This window comes from Acomys minous (genome assembly GCF_964271855.1).
Source record: "Acomys minous genome assembly, chromosome: 1".
NCBI lineage: Eukaryota > Metazoa > Chordata > Mammalia > Rodentia > Muridae > Acomys > Acomys minous.
The window spans coordinates 102816103-102830216 of record NC_140483.1 but is presented as its reverse complement, the minus strand read 5'-3'; the positions used below and the strand labels follow the sequence as shown (position 1 = coordinate 102830216).

The 14114-nt window shown below is 45.7% G+C and overlaps 1 protein-coding gene across 5 annotated transcripts in view; it reads right to left on the bottom strand.

Annotated features, from left to right (window-relative positions):
• Positions 1 to 13884, bottom strand: part of JPH1 (junctophilin 1) — a 98800-nt gene extending 84916 nt beyond the window's left edge. For all 5 annotated transcript variants that reach the window (XM_084786774.1, XM_084786770.1, XM_084786772.1 and 2 more), the window contains exons 1-2: positions 13249 to 13884; positions 7158 to 7926 (exon numbers count right to left, since the gene is read on the bottom strand). In XM_084786774.1, the coding sequence (XP_084642900.1) occupies positions 7158 to 7926; positions 13249 to 13627 (1148 nt within the window). In that variant the 5' untranslated portion in view covers positions 13628 to 13884. The remainder of the gene's footprint in view (positions 1 to 7157; positions 7927 to 13248) is intronic.
• Positions 13885 to 14114: the final 230 nt, after the last annotated feature.

Here is a 14114-nt window from a genome sequence, read left to right as displayed (position 1 = left end):
TCAAACCTAGCTAATGACTGCAGATTTTTCAGCTTTTTTTTTCCTCCTGTTTTCTAAGCTGGTTGTCACCACACAGATCTCTGCAGGATTAAACACTGCCTCCAATCCCATTCATACCACACAAAACAGTCTTCCTTGTTTAGTCAAATTAAGAGCGACGCTTATGACTTGCGTTTTTAAAGGAATGACTGTAACAATCTGAAAGTCGGGTTGACAGTGTGGCATTGACTCAGCCTAACATTAATCGTCCCTAAATTTGTATTCGGTTACATCTACTTCATTGTTAAGACACATCCCAACTTCACCGTTTGAGTTTCCTACTAGGCTCAGATTTGGGAGCTAAAGAAATAGGTTTTGAAGGAAGAGTCCTTTTAATCAAGACACCCTGTCAAAGGTCACGAGAAAGCTCTCCTAACAATGTTCTCCTGAGCTGTGTGCAATGGCCTGTTAAACAGTAGGTAAGGGATGTACCACCAGGGACTGGACTGCCACAGTAGTTTCTCTGTGTCCCTGAGTTACACCTCCTAGCCCTCTAGCTGCCAAGCCTCAGTCCTGGCTTGGGGGCAGGACAGCACTGTCCCTGGGAGGTCATCTTTCTAGTTCCGGCTGTTCTCTCCATATGCCCACAGTCAGAGGATTTGGGGACAGCTTTGGGGCCCTGCTTCCAGAGAAGCCATGTTTGCCATTAAACACTCTATAGACAAGTAAGTGGGAAGAAGTTAGGGCAGGCTCCTTGCTTTCTCCCACAGGAATGGCCATTCTTTGGGAAAGAGGAGAAATGTATCTTTAAAAAATTGCTTATTTTCTTTGCCTCTTAAAAAGATAATTGCCTGTGGGCTATGTGTCGACTCCATACAGAAGAGAGGCTGGAATGGGGTCCTTTTTGTGTAGGTAATGTGTACTCTATACGGAGCCACACCCTCAGCCTCATGGAACAGGCTGGCACTCATAACTGTGCACACAGGGTCCAGCTTGACAGAGTGCACACGTATAATGATGTGAAATACACTGGCAGCCAAGTGAGAGTAATAACCCATGCTCTGCTCAGCAGAAAATGCCAGTGTGTTATCTGATGAGCTGCCTCCTCCTTAAGTTAGTTTTGAAGGCATTAGAATTCCTCTTCATGCAAAAACTACTGTGTTCACACTTAAGAACTAACTAGACTCCCAGTGGAAGAAACAATTTAAAAATACATAAGGTAACATTACATTGTTCTTAAAAATATGATATTGTGTATAGAGGCCTTGTCATGCCAAGATTCTTCAGTCTGAGACAGGAGGATTACTAGTTTAAGTCTAGTGTGGGCAAGAAAACAGCAGGTATGTCTTAAAAACACTAAGTAACAGAAAGCCCACTAAGGAGGAAAAAAAAAACCCAACAAAACAGAATACAAAATTTTCATTCTCACTCTCAAAAGAAAAAAGACAATCTTCTTCCAATAGAATTTGAGAAATTCAGTGACTTTACTTTCCACAACAATTTGGTGTAGAATGAGGGTCCCCCCCACCCCCACCCCTTGCTAAAATCAGTAGCAATCAAGCTATTTTGGATTCTTAACATGTACTGACTCATGGGTGACTTTGGATTTTAATACCCATAAGTGAAGTGTGAATTAAATGAAGTATTTTTATAAAGGGCTGACCTATCTATCCTAGGCAACTTCATGTGTTGGGCTCAGATAGGATTCAGTTTAAGAACATGGCCCTGAGAAAGAAGCAGAACAAGAGAAACTGGAAAAAAAAAAAGACAGCTGAATGTTCAGGAACCTTTGACTCTTAGAGACAACCTGCTCTGTTACTCCTTGGTGCTGTCGAGTGCACAGAACAAACCAGCATCGTTATACCCACTATGGATTGAATTCCCAAAGGTTCCTATTCTGTGGAGAAATTACAGCTTATTATTGGACCAGCTCAATTCCCACTGAGAACGGAGACATCTTGTCAACGTACAGCTCTGTCCCTTTCCCATACCTCTTGGTCCTATTGGGTTCATGAGGAAAAGGGTACCCGTGACTGCCAGCTCTGCACTTTCTAGTCTTCCTTGACTATCAATTTGCGGCACAGGAAATATCAGTAATACATCTTCTTGCTTCAAACTATAGTTCATAAACGCACTGGAAAACCGTATCAAATCCCTGAGCGATGACAATTTAATTCACTCTCTATTATTCTCTGATCAAAGCTCATGTCGGGGACACAAAAGGGACCAGAGCTACCAGTAGGGTCAGCTTCTCCCAATCCAGCTCGGGAGAGAGACTCAACTCATGACTGCCATGCAATGGCAACCAAGGGTAACATGAGAACTTAATCCATACTGAGGAGGATGGAAGTGGAGGGGAGAGGATGGGGTCCTGGGTAACTACCTTGAATATTTATACTTTACACTGACATTTGAGTGAGGACCGTAGAGCTAGCCAGGGGAAGACAGGGCGAGGCTCCAGGTGGAGGGGCTTTCCCAGTGAAAGACCCACAGGTGACTCATTATTTGGGGAAGGGGTGAAACTATAAAAGTATGAGGAGCAGTCTTTAAAAATCCTATAGAAAAGTGTAAGGCATTTTTATATTTAGTCTACAACTGGCGAGAGCAGAATTTGCCCTAGAGTTCTGAAGACAAACACAGCAAGGTGACCTGTGCTTCAAGTCACCTGCACCCAAGGCCCTCCACACACTGTCTGCTCCCACCCTTTCCATAGGCATCCCTGGGACGACAGGCAGGAGAGGAGGGAGCCTCCTGACATTATCCATCCAGAGACTGCTCCTGTCACTAGAAGTGGTACTCATGGTCAGGGTGAGGTTGATGGTAGAAGCCCAAGTCCTTCACAGCTACCTGTTCTGACCTATAGGTCCTGACATCTCAAGACTGAAGCCTGGCTAGCCATACTCCAGTGGGCCTCACTAGCTTCAGTGCCAGGTGCCAGGGCCAGGACAGGTGTGCAGAATGAATCATTCCTGTGACCTCTCCAATCTACCACCTCCCTGTGGTGGTAGATTCTTGATGCTATGATAGGATAACCGTAGCATAAGCATTGATGCTAGCACTTTCTTGTCCCTCTCACATGTCAGTGCACATCATAGCCCTCATTTATCATGACTGCTTCCAAGGCACAGCTTCTGAGCTCACTCCTCGGAATACCATTAATTTCTAAAAGAAGCGTGGCTCCATAAACTCACTTCTTACTTACCCTTTCAACCACGTACTTTCCCTTCTTTACAATATCTCTCCCCAGCTGTAGGATCCTCCTTGAACATTCCACCTAAGGAATCCCTTTAGCCATGATGGAGTAAATAGTGACTGAATGAGGAACAGGACAAAGGACGTCAGAAGGGACTGCTGGAGGACGCGCTAAGAGAAAGGTCACTGAAGGTCACTGAGTGCTGGGAGCAGGCCAGTCAGAAGGATGGTGGGTAATTCTGGACAAAGTGTCATGGCTTTCTCTGAATGAGGAAAGTGCACTGGGTAAGACCTCACAGTCCTTCAAGCTCTGGGTTGTGCTTTCTAGTCCTTTCTACCCAGACAGACTTCTATAAAACAAGCCCAATGTCATAAAAGACCCATTCTCAGCTGTGATGCTCTGAATACTTCAGTGAGTTGAAAGCAAGGCCAGCTGGTCAGGTCTATGAAAGGGTGAACATGGGTTAAGGCAAGACAAGGTCTGGGTGTTGGCATGGTTCTCTCTCCCTGGCTGGAAAGTCTCTCAGAGAGTGGCAGAGAGGCTGAGGTCAGCCATTGGCACGGAGGCTTAGGGATGGCTAGGCATGCTCACGTCTCGAAATGATCACAGCCTTAATGTTTCTTAAGCAACAAAGCTGAGACCAATGCCAGTCACTGATCAAGGCAATCAAGACAAGAGGGGAAGAAAAAGAATGTCAGTTTCTATCATATATTTTTTTTAAATCAGAGCAGAAACCTGAGGAAAAGGTCTACAGGTCCACAATTATCAGCAGCTCTTAAAGTTTTGACTTTAAATGGAAAAAGAAGAAGAAGGAGAAGGAGAGGAGGAGAAAGAAGGAGAAGGAGGAGGAAGAGGAAGAGGAAGAGGAGGAGGAATAGGAGGAAGAAGAGGAGGAGGAAGAAGAGGAGGAAAAAGAGGAGGAAGAGGAGGAGGGAGAGAAGGAAGAGGAGGAGGGAGAGAAGGAAGAGGAGGAGGAGAAGGAGGAGGAGGAAAAGGAGGAGGAGGAGGAGGAGGATGAAGATGAAGAGGAGGAGGAGGAGAGCCATTTGCTTATGTGTGTATGTGTGGGCATGTGCTAAAGATCAGAGGACAACTTGCAGGCATTGTTTCTTTCCTTCTATCATGTGGGTCTGGGGACCAAACTCAGTTTACCAGGCTTAGTGGCCAGTACCTTTCCCCATGGAGTCATCTTCCAGGCTCAAATTTTGACTTTTAAAAGGACTAACCTTCCAGGGAGTCATCTACACATTGTATACCTACTCTGTGATGTTCAGTACCTACCTATGTCATGAACTTTAAACTCATCCATTTCATGGCTAATGTTAGTCCAAACTCCACGGATTCTTGGAAAATATCAACCTGTCAGCTACCTCCAAAACTAAAGCCAAAACTCTATATTTGAACTATCTGTTGCCTCAAGGAAGGACACTGAAAAATGAAAGAAGGTATAAAAGTGCAGTTGAATGCTTTTAATGTTTTGTCTGTTTTTTCACCTGCATACTACCTTTATGTCGTGGAAACACAAAATCTCCTGACACAACTCTAGCCCTCGTAAGACATTTTTAATTCTCAGCCCAGTACTGTGAACTGCAGGCACGGTGATGCACAGCTCTCTTGAATGGACACATTTCACACTTTCTCAACTGCAAACCCACAGGCAGTGAGTGACTCCTTAGCTCACCTATTCCCTGACAGCTACCACTTTGCTCTCTGTGTTTTAGTTTGACCATTTTAGATGGCCCATCTAAGCAGGATCAGGCAGTATCTGTCCTTCTGCCACTAGTCTGTTTCACCTAGCATAATAAGTTGAATATTTTTAGATGGCTAAATGAAATCTCAGCTGCTGAAAGCACAAGATCTAAAGATGTCTGGATTATTTACTATATGATACAATGTCCCAAAACTATGTGCTACTCTCCCTGTCTTTCAACAAGGAAGAATGTGGCTCTGACTTGGGAACATTTTTATGATGCTTGGATAATCACAAGTAGTGCCTGTGTTACAGGCATGCCCACTTCAGCAAGGTTGTTTCCTCTAATTTAAACAAATCATAAAAGGCCAGTGTTAGAATACAGCGTCTGCAAGAGTGTTCGGCACAGGTTTACTTCCCGTGTCCACTGAGCCTGCCTGAATTTGCCTGTAGCGTGTCACTACCATGTAAGGAGAGCTTGAAACGGAAGATTCCATTAGAGATTAGGGCCTAGCAAGCAAAGGGTGCAGTGTCAGCTCTAAAAGGGAGCTGAGGGCCAGGAAAGTCATCGAGACTGTGTGAGCCAAGCACTCTGAAATGCATACAGATCTAGTGCTTAGCAAAGAAAACTGTTAGACCAGAGGATGCTGGTGGAGGGAGGAGGATGGGGGGAGGGACAGCAGGGGCGATCCTGTAAGGCAGTTTGAGCTGAGGAAAGCCATGAGGGCAAAAAAAAAATGTGACCCCCATTTTTACTTTTCAATTACTGTTTCAGATACAACAGTACTCCTAAAACAGGAGTATTCAAAAACAAAACAAAACAAATCTAGGATTCTAGAAATATTCAAGTGAATAGTTATGAAGCTACCTGTTTTTTTTTGTTTTGTTTTGTTTTCTTTGTTTTGTATTTGTGCATTAAAAGTTCAACTGCTGGAGCTGGAGAAATGACTAAGAACATGTGCTCCTCTTGTGGAGGATCTCGGTTTGGTTCTGAGCACCCACGCAATAGCTCACAACTGCTGATCACTCCAGCTCCAGGGCAGCAGACAGATATCCTCTTCTGACCTTGATGGGACCCCGTATGTGGTACGCATATCCTATTGCAGGCACATACACATAATAAAAAATAAATCTTAAAAAAAATAATAGTTCCAAGTACCGTAAACTTCCTATGGTCCAGCCCAAAGGGGTGGGGTTACGAGTTACTCTCTGAATATTAGCATATCACATTCAGTATTAATAATGAAAACCCTGAAGATATGCTAATATTGTGTGGCTTCAGAGGAAGGTTTAAGGAGGTAGATGAGTATTACTGAATAGAAACAGAATTTTAAATATTCTATGCCGAAGAAACAAAAACCCAAAACCTCCAAGCAAAACCCTCTTTTCCTGTCTAACCGATGGGATGGATAGATAAACTCTAGGCCTAAGTGTCTATGCTGAGCCGCTGAGCCTTGTTTCTAGGGTAAAACCTCAAACACAAAACTCTCCCATGCCCATTGGCATCTTTTTGTCAATCTCCTCCTGTTTACCCCAGCCCTGCTCTCAACTGCTCTACTTCCTTCCAACCTTGGCTCAGTGAGAACGCCATCTGCCCACGTCAAGCTCTCTCCACCCCCTTCCTTTTAATACACCAGTGATCTAATCTTTCCTGCAAAGACTGGGGCGATCCTTCACAGCCTTGGTCTCCTGGTCTGTCTCCATGAGGAGCTCTGGCTTTTTTTCACGTATGTTGTTGCTGCCACTTTTTTGCTTTTGCCTCCTTGCCTAGCCACTTGCGTCTTTCTCTAAGACGATTTCGCCTAGAAAGCCCCAATGATCAATAATTTAAATTTCATAAGTTAGAATAATCTTATTAGGGAGTTGTAAATATGTTCCACTTAATATCGTAATAAAGGCATATAATCTATATTGTAGGTATATTTCTACCTAAAGGGATATTTTCTTTTAACACACAAAGCAGTGACAGTGTTGCAGAGGACTTTTTAAAAACATTAAATTTCCAGACTTAGAAGGATGTCTGAATGAACTCCACCTGGTTGCTAAATATTAGGGACATAATTTAGAAGAGGAAAGATAGCCCATGAGCCTTCAACAATATTTGAAAATGGCTTCTCACTCTCATTCCATTGGATTCAATCATTTTCTGTCCCCCAACATCAGCCTCCCCGCACGGCTTTAATGTATTGGGAACTTATTCGGTGATACCATCAAGCAGACAGACAGAAAACCGCAGTGTTTTGAAGAACTTCCATCCCTACCTTAAGCCAAATGACCCTCTCCGTATTTACATACCTTGAGTTTGCTATCTCCACTTTGGTTCTAGCCATGGCGGCAGCCCTTTGTGCGCCTTCTATCGCTCTGTCCACCTTCTCCCTAGTTTTTGTATTTCTTATTGGTATAAGCTGCTTCCGTATTCCACGGACCAGGACATTATTTTTGTATTTTCCCTCTTCCTTGGAGCCGTCGGGAAACACGGTGCAGCCATAACCGTGCCTCTTGTTATTGGCCCACTCGCCTTCGTACTTCATGCCGTTCGAGCGTTCGCTGATGCCGAAGCCATTCCGCTTATCGTTCTTCCATTCACCCATGTAGGTTTCTGTGGTGGTGGCATCCACATGGTCTTCCACAGGGCAGAAATCACAGTCGACGTCACCAAAGCTGATGGTCGAGTTGGCATCGCTGGAACTGATTCGGCTCATGGCAGCGTCGCTGCGGACTGAGCTGCGCTTGCTGGAGATGGAAGACTTGGATTCGGACTTGCGGAGCTTCATGCTGCCGAGCAGGGATCCCCGTCGGAAGAGGCCACCCTTCTTCTTGCCCAGCTCTGTGTCCGCGTGGAAGTTGAGCACGAAGCCGCCTCTGGTGCCAGCCGGGTTTTCTGCAGCGGCGGCGGCGGCGGTGGCGGCGTCATGCAGCACGCTGCCATTGCTCTGCTCGCTGCGCAGGGAGGCCAGAGAGGTACGCAGTGGGGAGCGGATCACCGTGGCCATGCCGTAGGGCACGCTCTGGCGCACACCATAGCCATGCCGCATGCCTCCAGCCCACTGGCCCTGGTAGGTACCTTCGAGAAAGCACATCAGCAGAGTGTGAGTTTTGGGGTATGGCACCTGCACACTGAGAGAGCAGGACCCTGGGCAAGAAAGGCCAGGGTCAAATTCAACACACTTCTTTGGGCAACCCTTTTCACCCACTTGTGAATGGCTACCTGGTGACTTTGACTCTTACAGACTAATGTCTAAACTTTGGTGATAGCCTGACTTCTGCTTTTTATTTAAAACATTTCATGAGTGGTAGGCATACACAGGAACCACTGTTTGTTGTGTTTCTCTGGGGATTGAACCTAGGACCTTATGTATACTAGGCTAATGCTCTTTCAGTGAGCCACACCCTCGGAGCTGTGAATGTCCCACCTCCCCCAATACAAAAAGAGTGATCATTAGGAATCATCTCCCCTTCCCCAGCCCCCCAAACATCAAAGTAAAGCAGTGCCACAGCAGGGAAAAAAAAAACAAATTAATTCTAGTCGTAGTGTCAAATACAGTTTTACTAATTTAGTTGAAAAGTGGCTTTTAGGTCTATGCTCAGCACAACATCCCCAAAAGCACACAGGTTTAACATTAGTAAAGTGACCATAATACTTGGGGCATGGGTTGTCCAACAAGCTGCACTGGCTCTTCGAGCACACAAAACATCCTACACTTAGGCAAAGGCAAGTTGTAGAGTACCAAGGATTGGTGGGGGAGGCGGTGGGGGGAGTTGAGGGCGTACGGTACCATGTTCCTTGCTAAATCTGTTTTCTCCTGCCCATTCTCTTTATGTATCTCCCTCGTCTCCGGCCAAAGCACAGAGTCTCATCACACTGGAAGTACCTGAGGGCAGGATGATTGTCAAAAGAAGCCAAGTGTCTCAAGCTCATGGCTTGTGTGTCCTGTGTTCTTTAGCTGTCTGAAGATGACGATTAAAGAGCTTAAGAGAACCGGCAGGATGGAAGAAACGGTTTAAAATCTCCGAGGAACACTCGGCAGTGTCCACTAAAGTTTTGTTGCCTCAGATCACCTTTTCAGTGACTACTATACTTTTTAGAATAAGATGGACCCTAAAAAATTATTTTCAGTAAGGTCTTTCTACTTCATAACCAAAAATAAGCTTAAAAAAAAATAACCTGGTGGAGGTTTTTAAATGCTCTCCTGGAGGAAATGAAGGCTAAATTAAGGAGCTCAGGATTTTCAAAGGCCATTTTCTTTAATTAAAGGCAAATTTTGCATCCTAGTCTGCCCTCAGAACAGCTATCTGGAAATTTTTTTTTTTTAAATGTAAGCACTTCAGTGTTATTCATAACAATTCTCAATGTCAAAGAAAATAAATCATTTCTTTAGTCTTGTTGACTTTGCTCTACTTTTGATTACTTTGTATTTTACATTACCTTACAGATTTCCAGGGACTGGGACACACTTATTTTTACTACAGCGAGAAACAATACTACCGGGGTTGGGGTACTGCTATTTCTTAAGATGACTTCTAGTAAGTAGCCCAGGCTGGCCTGGTCCTCTCAATCTTCCTGCCTTAATCCCCTGAATGCAGAGATTATAAGCACATGTCACCATGCCTGTCCTGGCTAGTGGTTTTTTATGCCACCGTGCAAATAGGAACTGTTCCTAAGTCAATTTCAAAGCCACTTTCTCCTTCTTCTTCTCACGCTGACATATTTCCATTGTGCAAACCAACAGCAGCAGGACAACAGTGAACTACTAAATAGTATTTAATGTCAGGGTCTGGGACTGTAACTGCCGTATCTGAGTAGACCTGTGAGCTTCTGAAGAGGGCGGGGCACAGCTCTGAGAACAGGGTCTATAGAAAAACACTTCAGAAGCTGGGTGTGGGGGTACATGCCTGCCATCCCAGCACCCCGAAAGGTTCCTGTGTTCTAGGCCAGTCTGGCCTACACAGCTGGACCCTGTCTAAAGAAACGTCAGTAGGGTTATAATTATATTATAACGAGCTTCCTACTGAATAACAGCTATCCCCAAATGCTACTGCCTCAATAGGAAAACAATGAATTATTAGAAACTTTTAACTTTGGCTTTTCCTAGATAAAATCTAAATAGCAGAATAAAAGTTATACAACCTTACACACACCCTTAAAACAAACGGCCTATTTAGCATTTTGACCTGTTAAATGTCATGTTCCTATCATTCTAATCTTTCTACAGAATGATTTTTCAAAATAATTTATAAAGATGAAAGATGGCATAACTAGTTATGTTTTTAAGACACAACCATCCATCTTAATAAAGCTTAGACATCGATGGGAAAATTAGTAGCCACCTTCCTCCAAAGTCGTCAAGGCAGGATTTACTTCCCAAAGAACTGCTTGAAGACTCTAGCTGTTTCTAGAATGACAATGATTAGAAAGTTTAAATATCCTTGGAATTATCGAACAGGGCAGAGGCAGGGGGTATTCCAGACCTTGCCTTCTGTGTTGTTATAACACCACAGTATGGGAGGGGATTCCTCCAGGACATCCACAGCACAACCAGACACCAGTTTGCTCAAATCCTAACTAATTGACCCGAAATTTTAAAGAGATTTGGTTTAGTAAGGAACCTAGAAAACAGGACCTATTTCTCTATGAAGCAGGTGGTCTCCAAGCTCTTTTGTCCAAAAGGGATTATGATTTACTGTTCTCCCTTCCTAAGACACCGTGCATATTTAACACGCCAACAAATGGTTTTTCAGCTTTTGATTTGAATTGTGCCCACTTGGGAGCTGACGGCCAAGTTTTGCAGTGAACGGCCTCCAGAAGAGGATGACTTTTAGTCAAATTCGATACTGCCGTGTGTCAAACTTAAGCACATGCTGTGGATGGCTATATGTAGTTATAAACATAGTTTTAAAAACAATGGGTGGGACTGAGGATGCACATCTCTGTTGGCAGAGTGCTTGCCTGGCAGGAGTCAAGCCCTGGGTTCCATCCCCACCTGGTCCTGGCTTATAGTTCAAGGTCCCCACTCAGCTTAAAGATAGCCTGGGTCACAAGTTGACCCTGCCTCAAATACACAGATAGCTTTCCTAGTCTTCCTATGCATCTTCTATAGTTTTATAGCTTTTGTTTGTATTTTTTTATTTGGTTTTTTTTTTGTAATAGCAAGTCAGAGTTTGCACAAAAGATAACCATTGAGATGTAACAAGAATAAATTAATAAAGGAAAAAAAAAAAGAATCTGGGCATCTAGACTTGGATTTCATGAATATGATGGAGGTAATTCTTAATATTTTATAGGAGTTTCTATTTCAGTGATGTTTTACACAGAGATCTGTAGTGAAATAAAATGATAGATAAGGCATCTCTACTGTCACCACAAACACATGGGAAGGGAGGCAAAATTAAGCTAACTCAGGAATAGAGAGGCTGGTGTTCCTACTGGGACTAAAACCTCCCTATGACTTGAGTTGCAGTAATATAACTCTGCTCAGGCCATTTTTTAAAAACATTATGGATTATCTAATAAAGTGTGATGACATGAGAAAACCCAGGAAACTGGCTAGCACTGAGTAGGCATTCAAAACTAATCTTCATGTTTAATTTTTTTCTGATTATAGCCCACCAGGTTGTTGTTTTGCCAAATTTTGTCTTTTTAAATTTTCATACTTGGTTTAAGACAGAAGGCAGGTCATTCATAGCTATTTGGAGATATATTTGCCCTTGTACAAACAACACAGACACATAGATGGTTTTTACTGTGCTCTATATGTTTTGATTAGTAAGCATAACAAATATGCTGAACCACCAGATTTTCTTTAATAAGTTTTAGCTTTTAAAAAGTCTATGTTGTAATTAAATTAAAAAATAAAACCACTTTATAATCTTTAAAATAAGGGCTATAAAACAACCACATTAAAAAGCAACAAACTGTCCATTGTTGAAGACAGTATTTTGTTATATTAGAGCTAGGCTTCCAATATAATCCACTCATAAGCAAACATAACCATAGGCTGCCAGTCGAGGTATTTTATGCTGGTTCTGAACAGTTAAAGGCTCCTGTTAAACTACCATACCACTCACGGCTCAGTTCATTGAAAAGTATTGATTTCTTCCCTTTTAATCTATGAGAACCATAGCCCTTATTTATACTGTAGGGTGAAAAGACGTATCCCCCCCCACCCCCCAACAGGCAAATCCTACCATTCTGCGGTTTTGCATTTGAAGCCCAGCCCAAGTGTTCTGAGCAAGTGAAGTGTACAAATTGTATAAGCTTTTATGTAAGCAATAGCATAACGGAATTTCAGTGGGCTGTAGAAACTTTTAATTGGATCTCTGAAGCCGCTTAATTCCACAAGGTGACATCGCCTCCTACAATCCTTTTCAATTAAATACGATTATGTTTATTATCAGAAAATGTACTTTGCCAGAACATAAGCCATTTGTCTCTCTCAGCTTTGTTTTCAAAGAAGTTAATCAAGTTTTGACACCTGTTTCACTAATGTATGCTTCCCTGGTTTAAAAAAAAAAAAGAATCCTCTTCTATAACATACACAAATTAGATGACAAAAATCATTAATCGCATCCAGGTATACTGTTTAGGCCACACCCCTTAATGTATATCATGGATATAGCATACTCTACATTTTTAACAACTTGTTTTTAATGGAAACTCTGTCGATTTTTTTCCTAAAGCATTTTTCCAAAGATCTCCAAGTCAGCAAATATTACAATTTTGCTGATTCAAAATATTTTAAGGAGCCAAGTGAAAGTTAGGGAGAAAATTAGGAATTTCACCTGCTTTGGGCGGTCGCTCTGCTGCCCATAACTAAGACTCTTCCAAACACACCCTCAACAAGGTCCAATTCCCCAACATCCTACTTATGGGGTTCTGGCTTCTATCTTTAGGCTAACTAGAGGACCAGAAGCGAAACATGAGACTCCACGTGAAACCAAACCGCGAGGCGGTCAGCACCTCAGTACCGACCGGCAGCTACACAGCCCAAAGCGTCCGTCTAACTCCACCAGAGTGGCGATTTCAAACCCGGCCCGGAGAGGGAGGGATCAGGAACGTAATGTGAAGGGCTCAAGTGACAGCGTCCCCTCTCCTGCCCAGTCCTCCCGGTGGCAGCCCGGCTCCGGGCCCCGCCAGGTACAAGCACGCCTAACTCCCTGGGTATGGAAAACCCCGCCCGCCCGGGGTACGCGGTCTGAGCAGACCCTCGCGATCCAGCAGCGTGCCCAGCAGCGTGCCCAGTCTTCCCCGGGTGGGGTGGAGGTCGAGAGGGGTGGGAGATTCCCCAGGTGTTTTGGCGGGTTTCTGGACACGTGCGTCTCGCGTCCTCCCCACGTCCCCGTATCCCTGTAAGAGCCCACTGCGCTGGCCGCCCGCGACGCCGCTCACCTCCGTCCCCGTAGGTCTCCACGCCGTACCCGTCCTGTAGCCCGTTACTCCAGGTACCCTCGTAGCGGGCGGGGGTGCACAGGCTCTGCCGGACCCCGTAGCGCCCCTTGAAACCATGTGACCACTCCCCCCGGTACATCCACTTGCCCTTCGTCTCCACCCCCAGCCCGTGCCGCTTGCCCTGCGCCCAGTAGCCCTGGTAGGTGTTGCCGCTGGGCCAGGTGTAGCCTCCGACCACCTCGAAGCCGTGCGACCAGGAGCCAGAGTACTCGCCCTGGCCCTTGGGCCCCGTGCAGATGCCATGCCCGTGCGCCTTGCCCTCCTCCCAGCCGCCGCAGTAGGTGCCGCCATCGTCGAAGTCGAACCTTCCGCCCGTCATTCGGGGGGCAGCCCCGGCGCGCTCCCCGCGGGCGCACGGACGCGGGCAAAGCTGGGCACGGCAGGGTGTAGCTCGGGGGTGGGGGCCCGGCGGGCGAGCTCACGACTGCGCCCCGGGCAGCTCGCACCGCTGATCGGCTCCAGTCCGACGCCGCCCCCGTCCTCCCCTCCTCTTTCGTCGCCGCCACCGCCGCCTCTCTCCTCCTCCGCCGCCGCCCCGGCCAGCGCCGCGCGCGAGAGGACAGCCCAGGCTCCCCAGCGGACCTTCAGCTGCTCCCGCCCGCCCACGTGAGCCGGGCACCGCCCCGCGCCCGCCCCTAGTCCCCTCCCTGGGCGCCAAGGCCCGGCCCCACGACGCGCCCGCCCGCCGGGCCCTGCCCCCAGCCCCTGGAGCCTCCCTTCCCCGCCGGCTGGCTGGCTCATGAGCTCTGGACGCACGTGTGTCCCCGCTGTGGGATGTGGGTGGGAGGGCGAGTGTACTCTGAGAC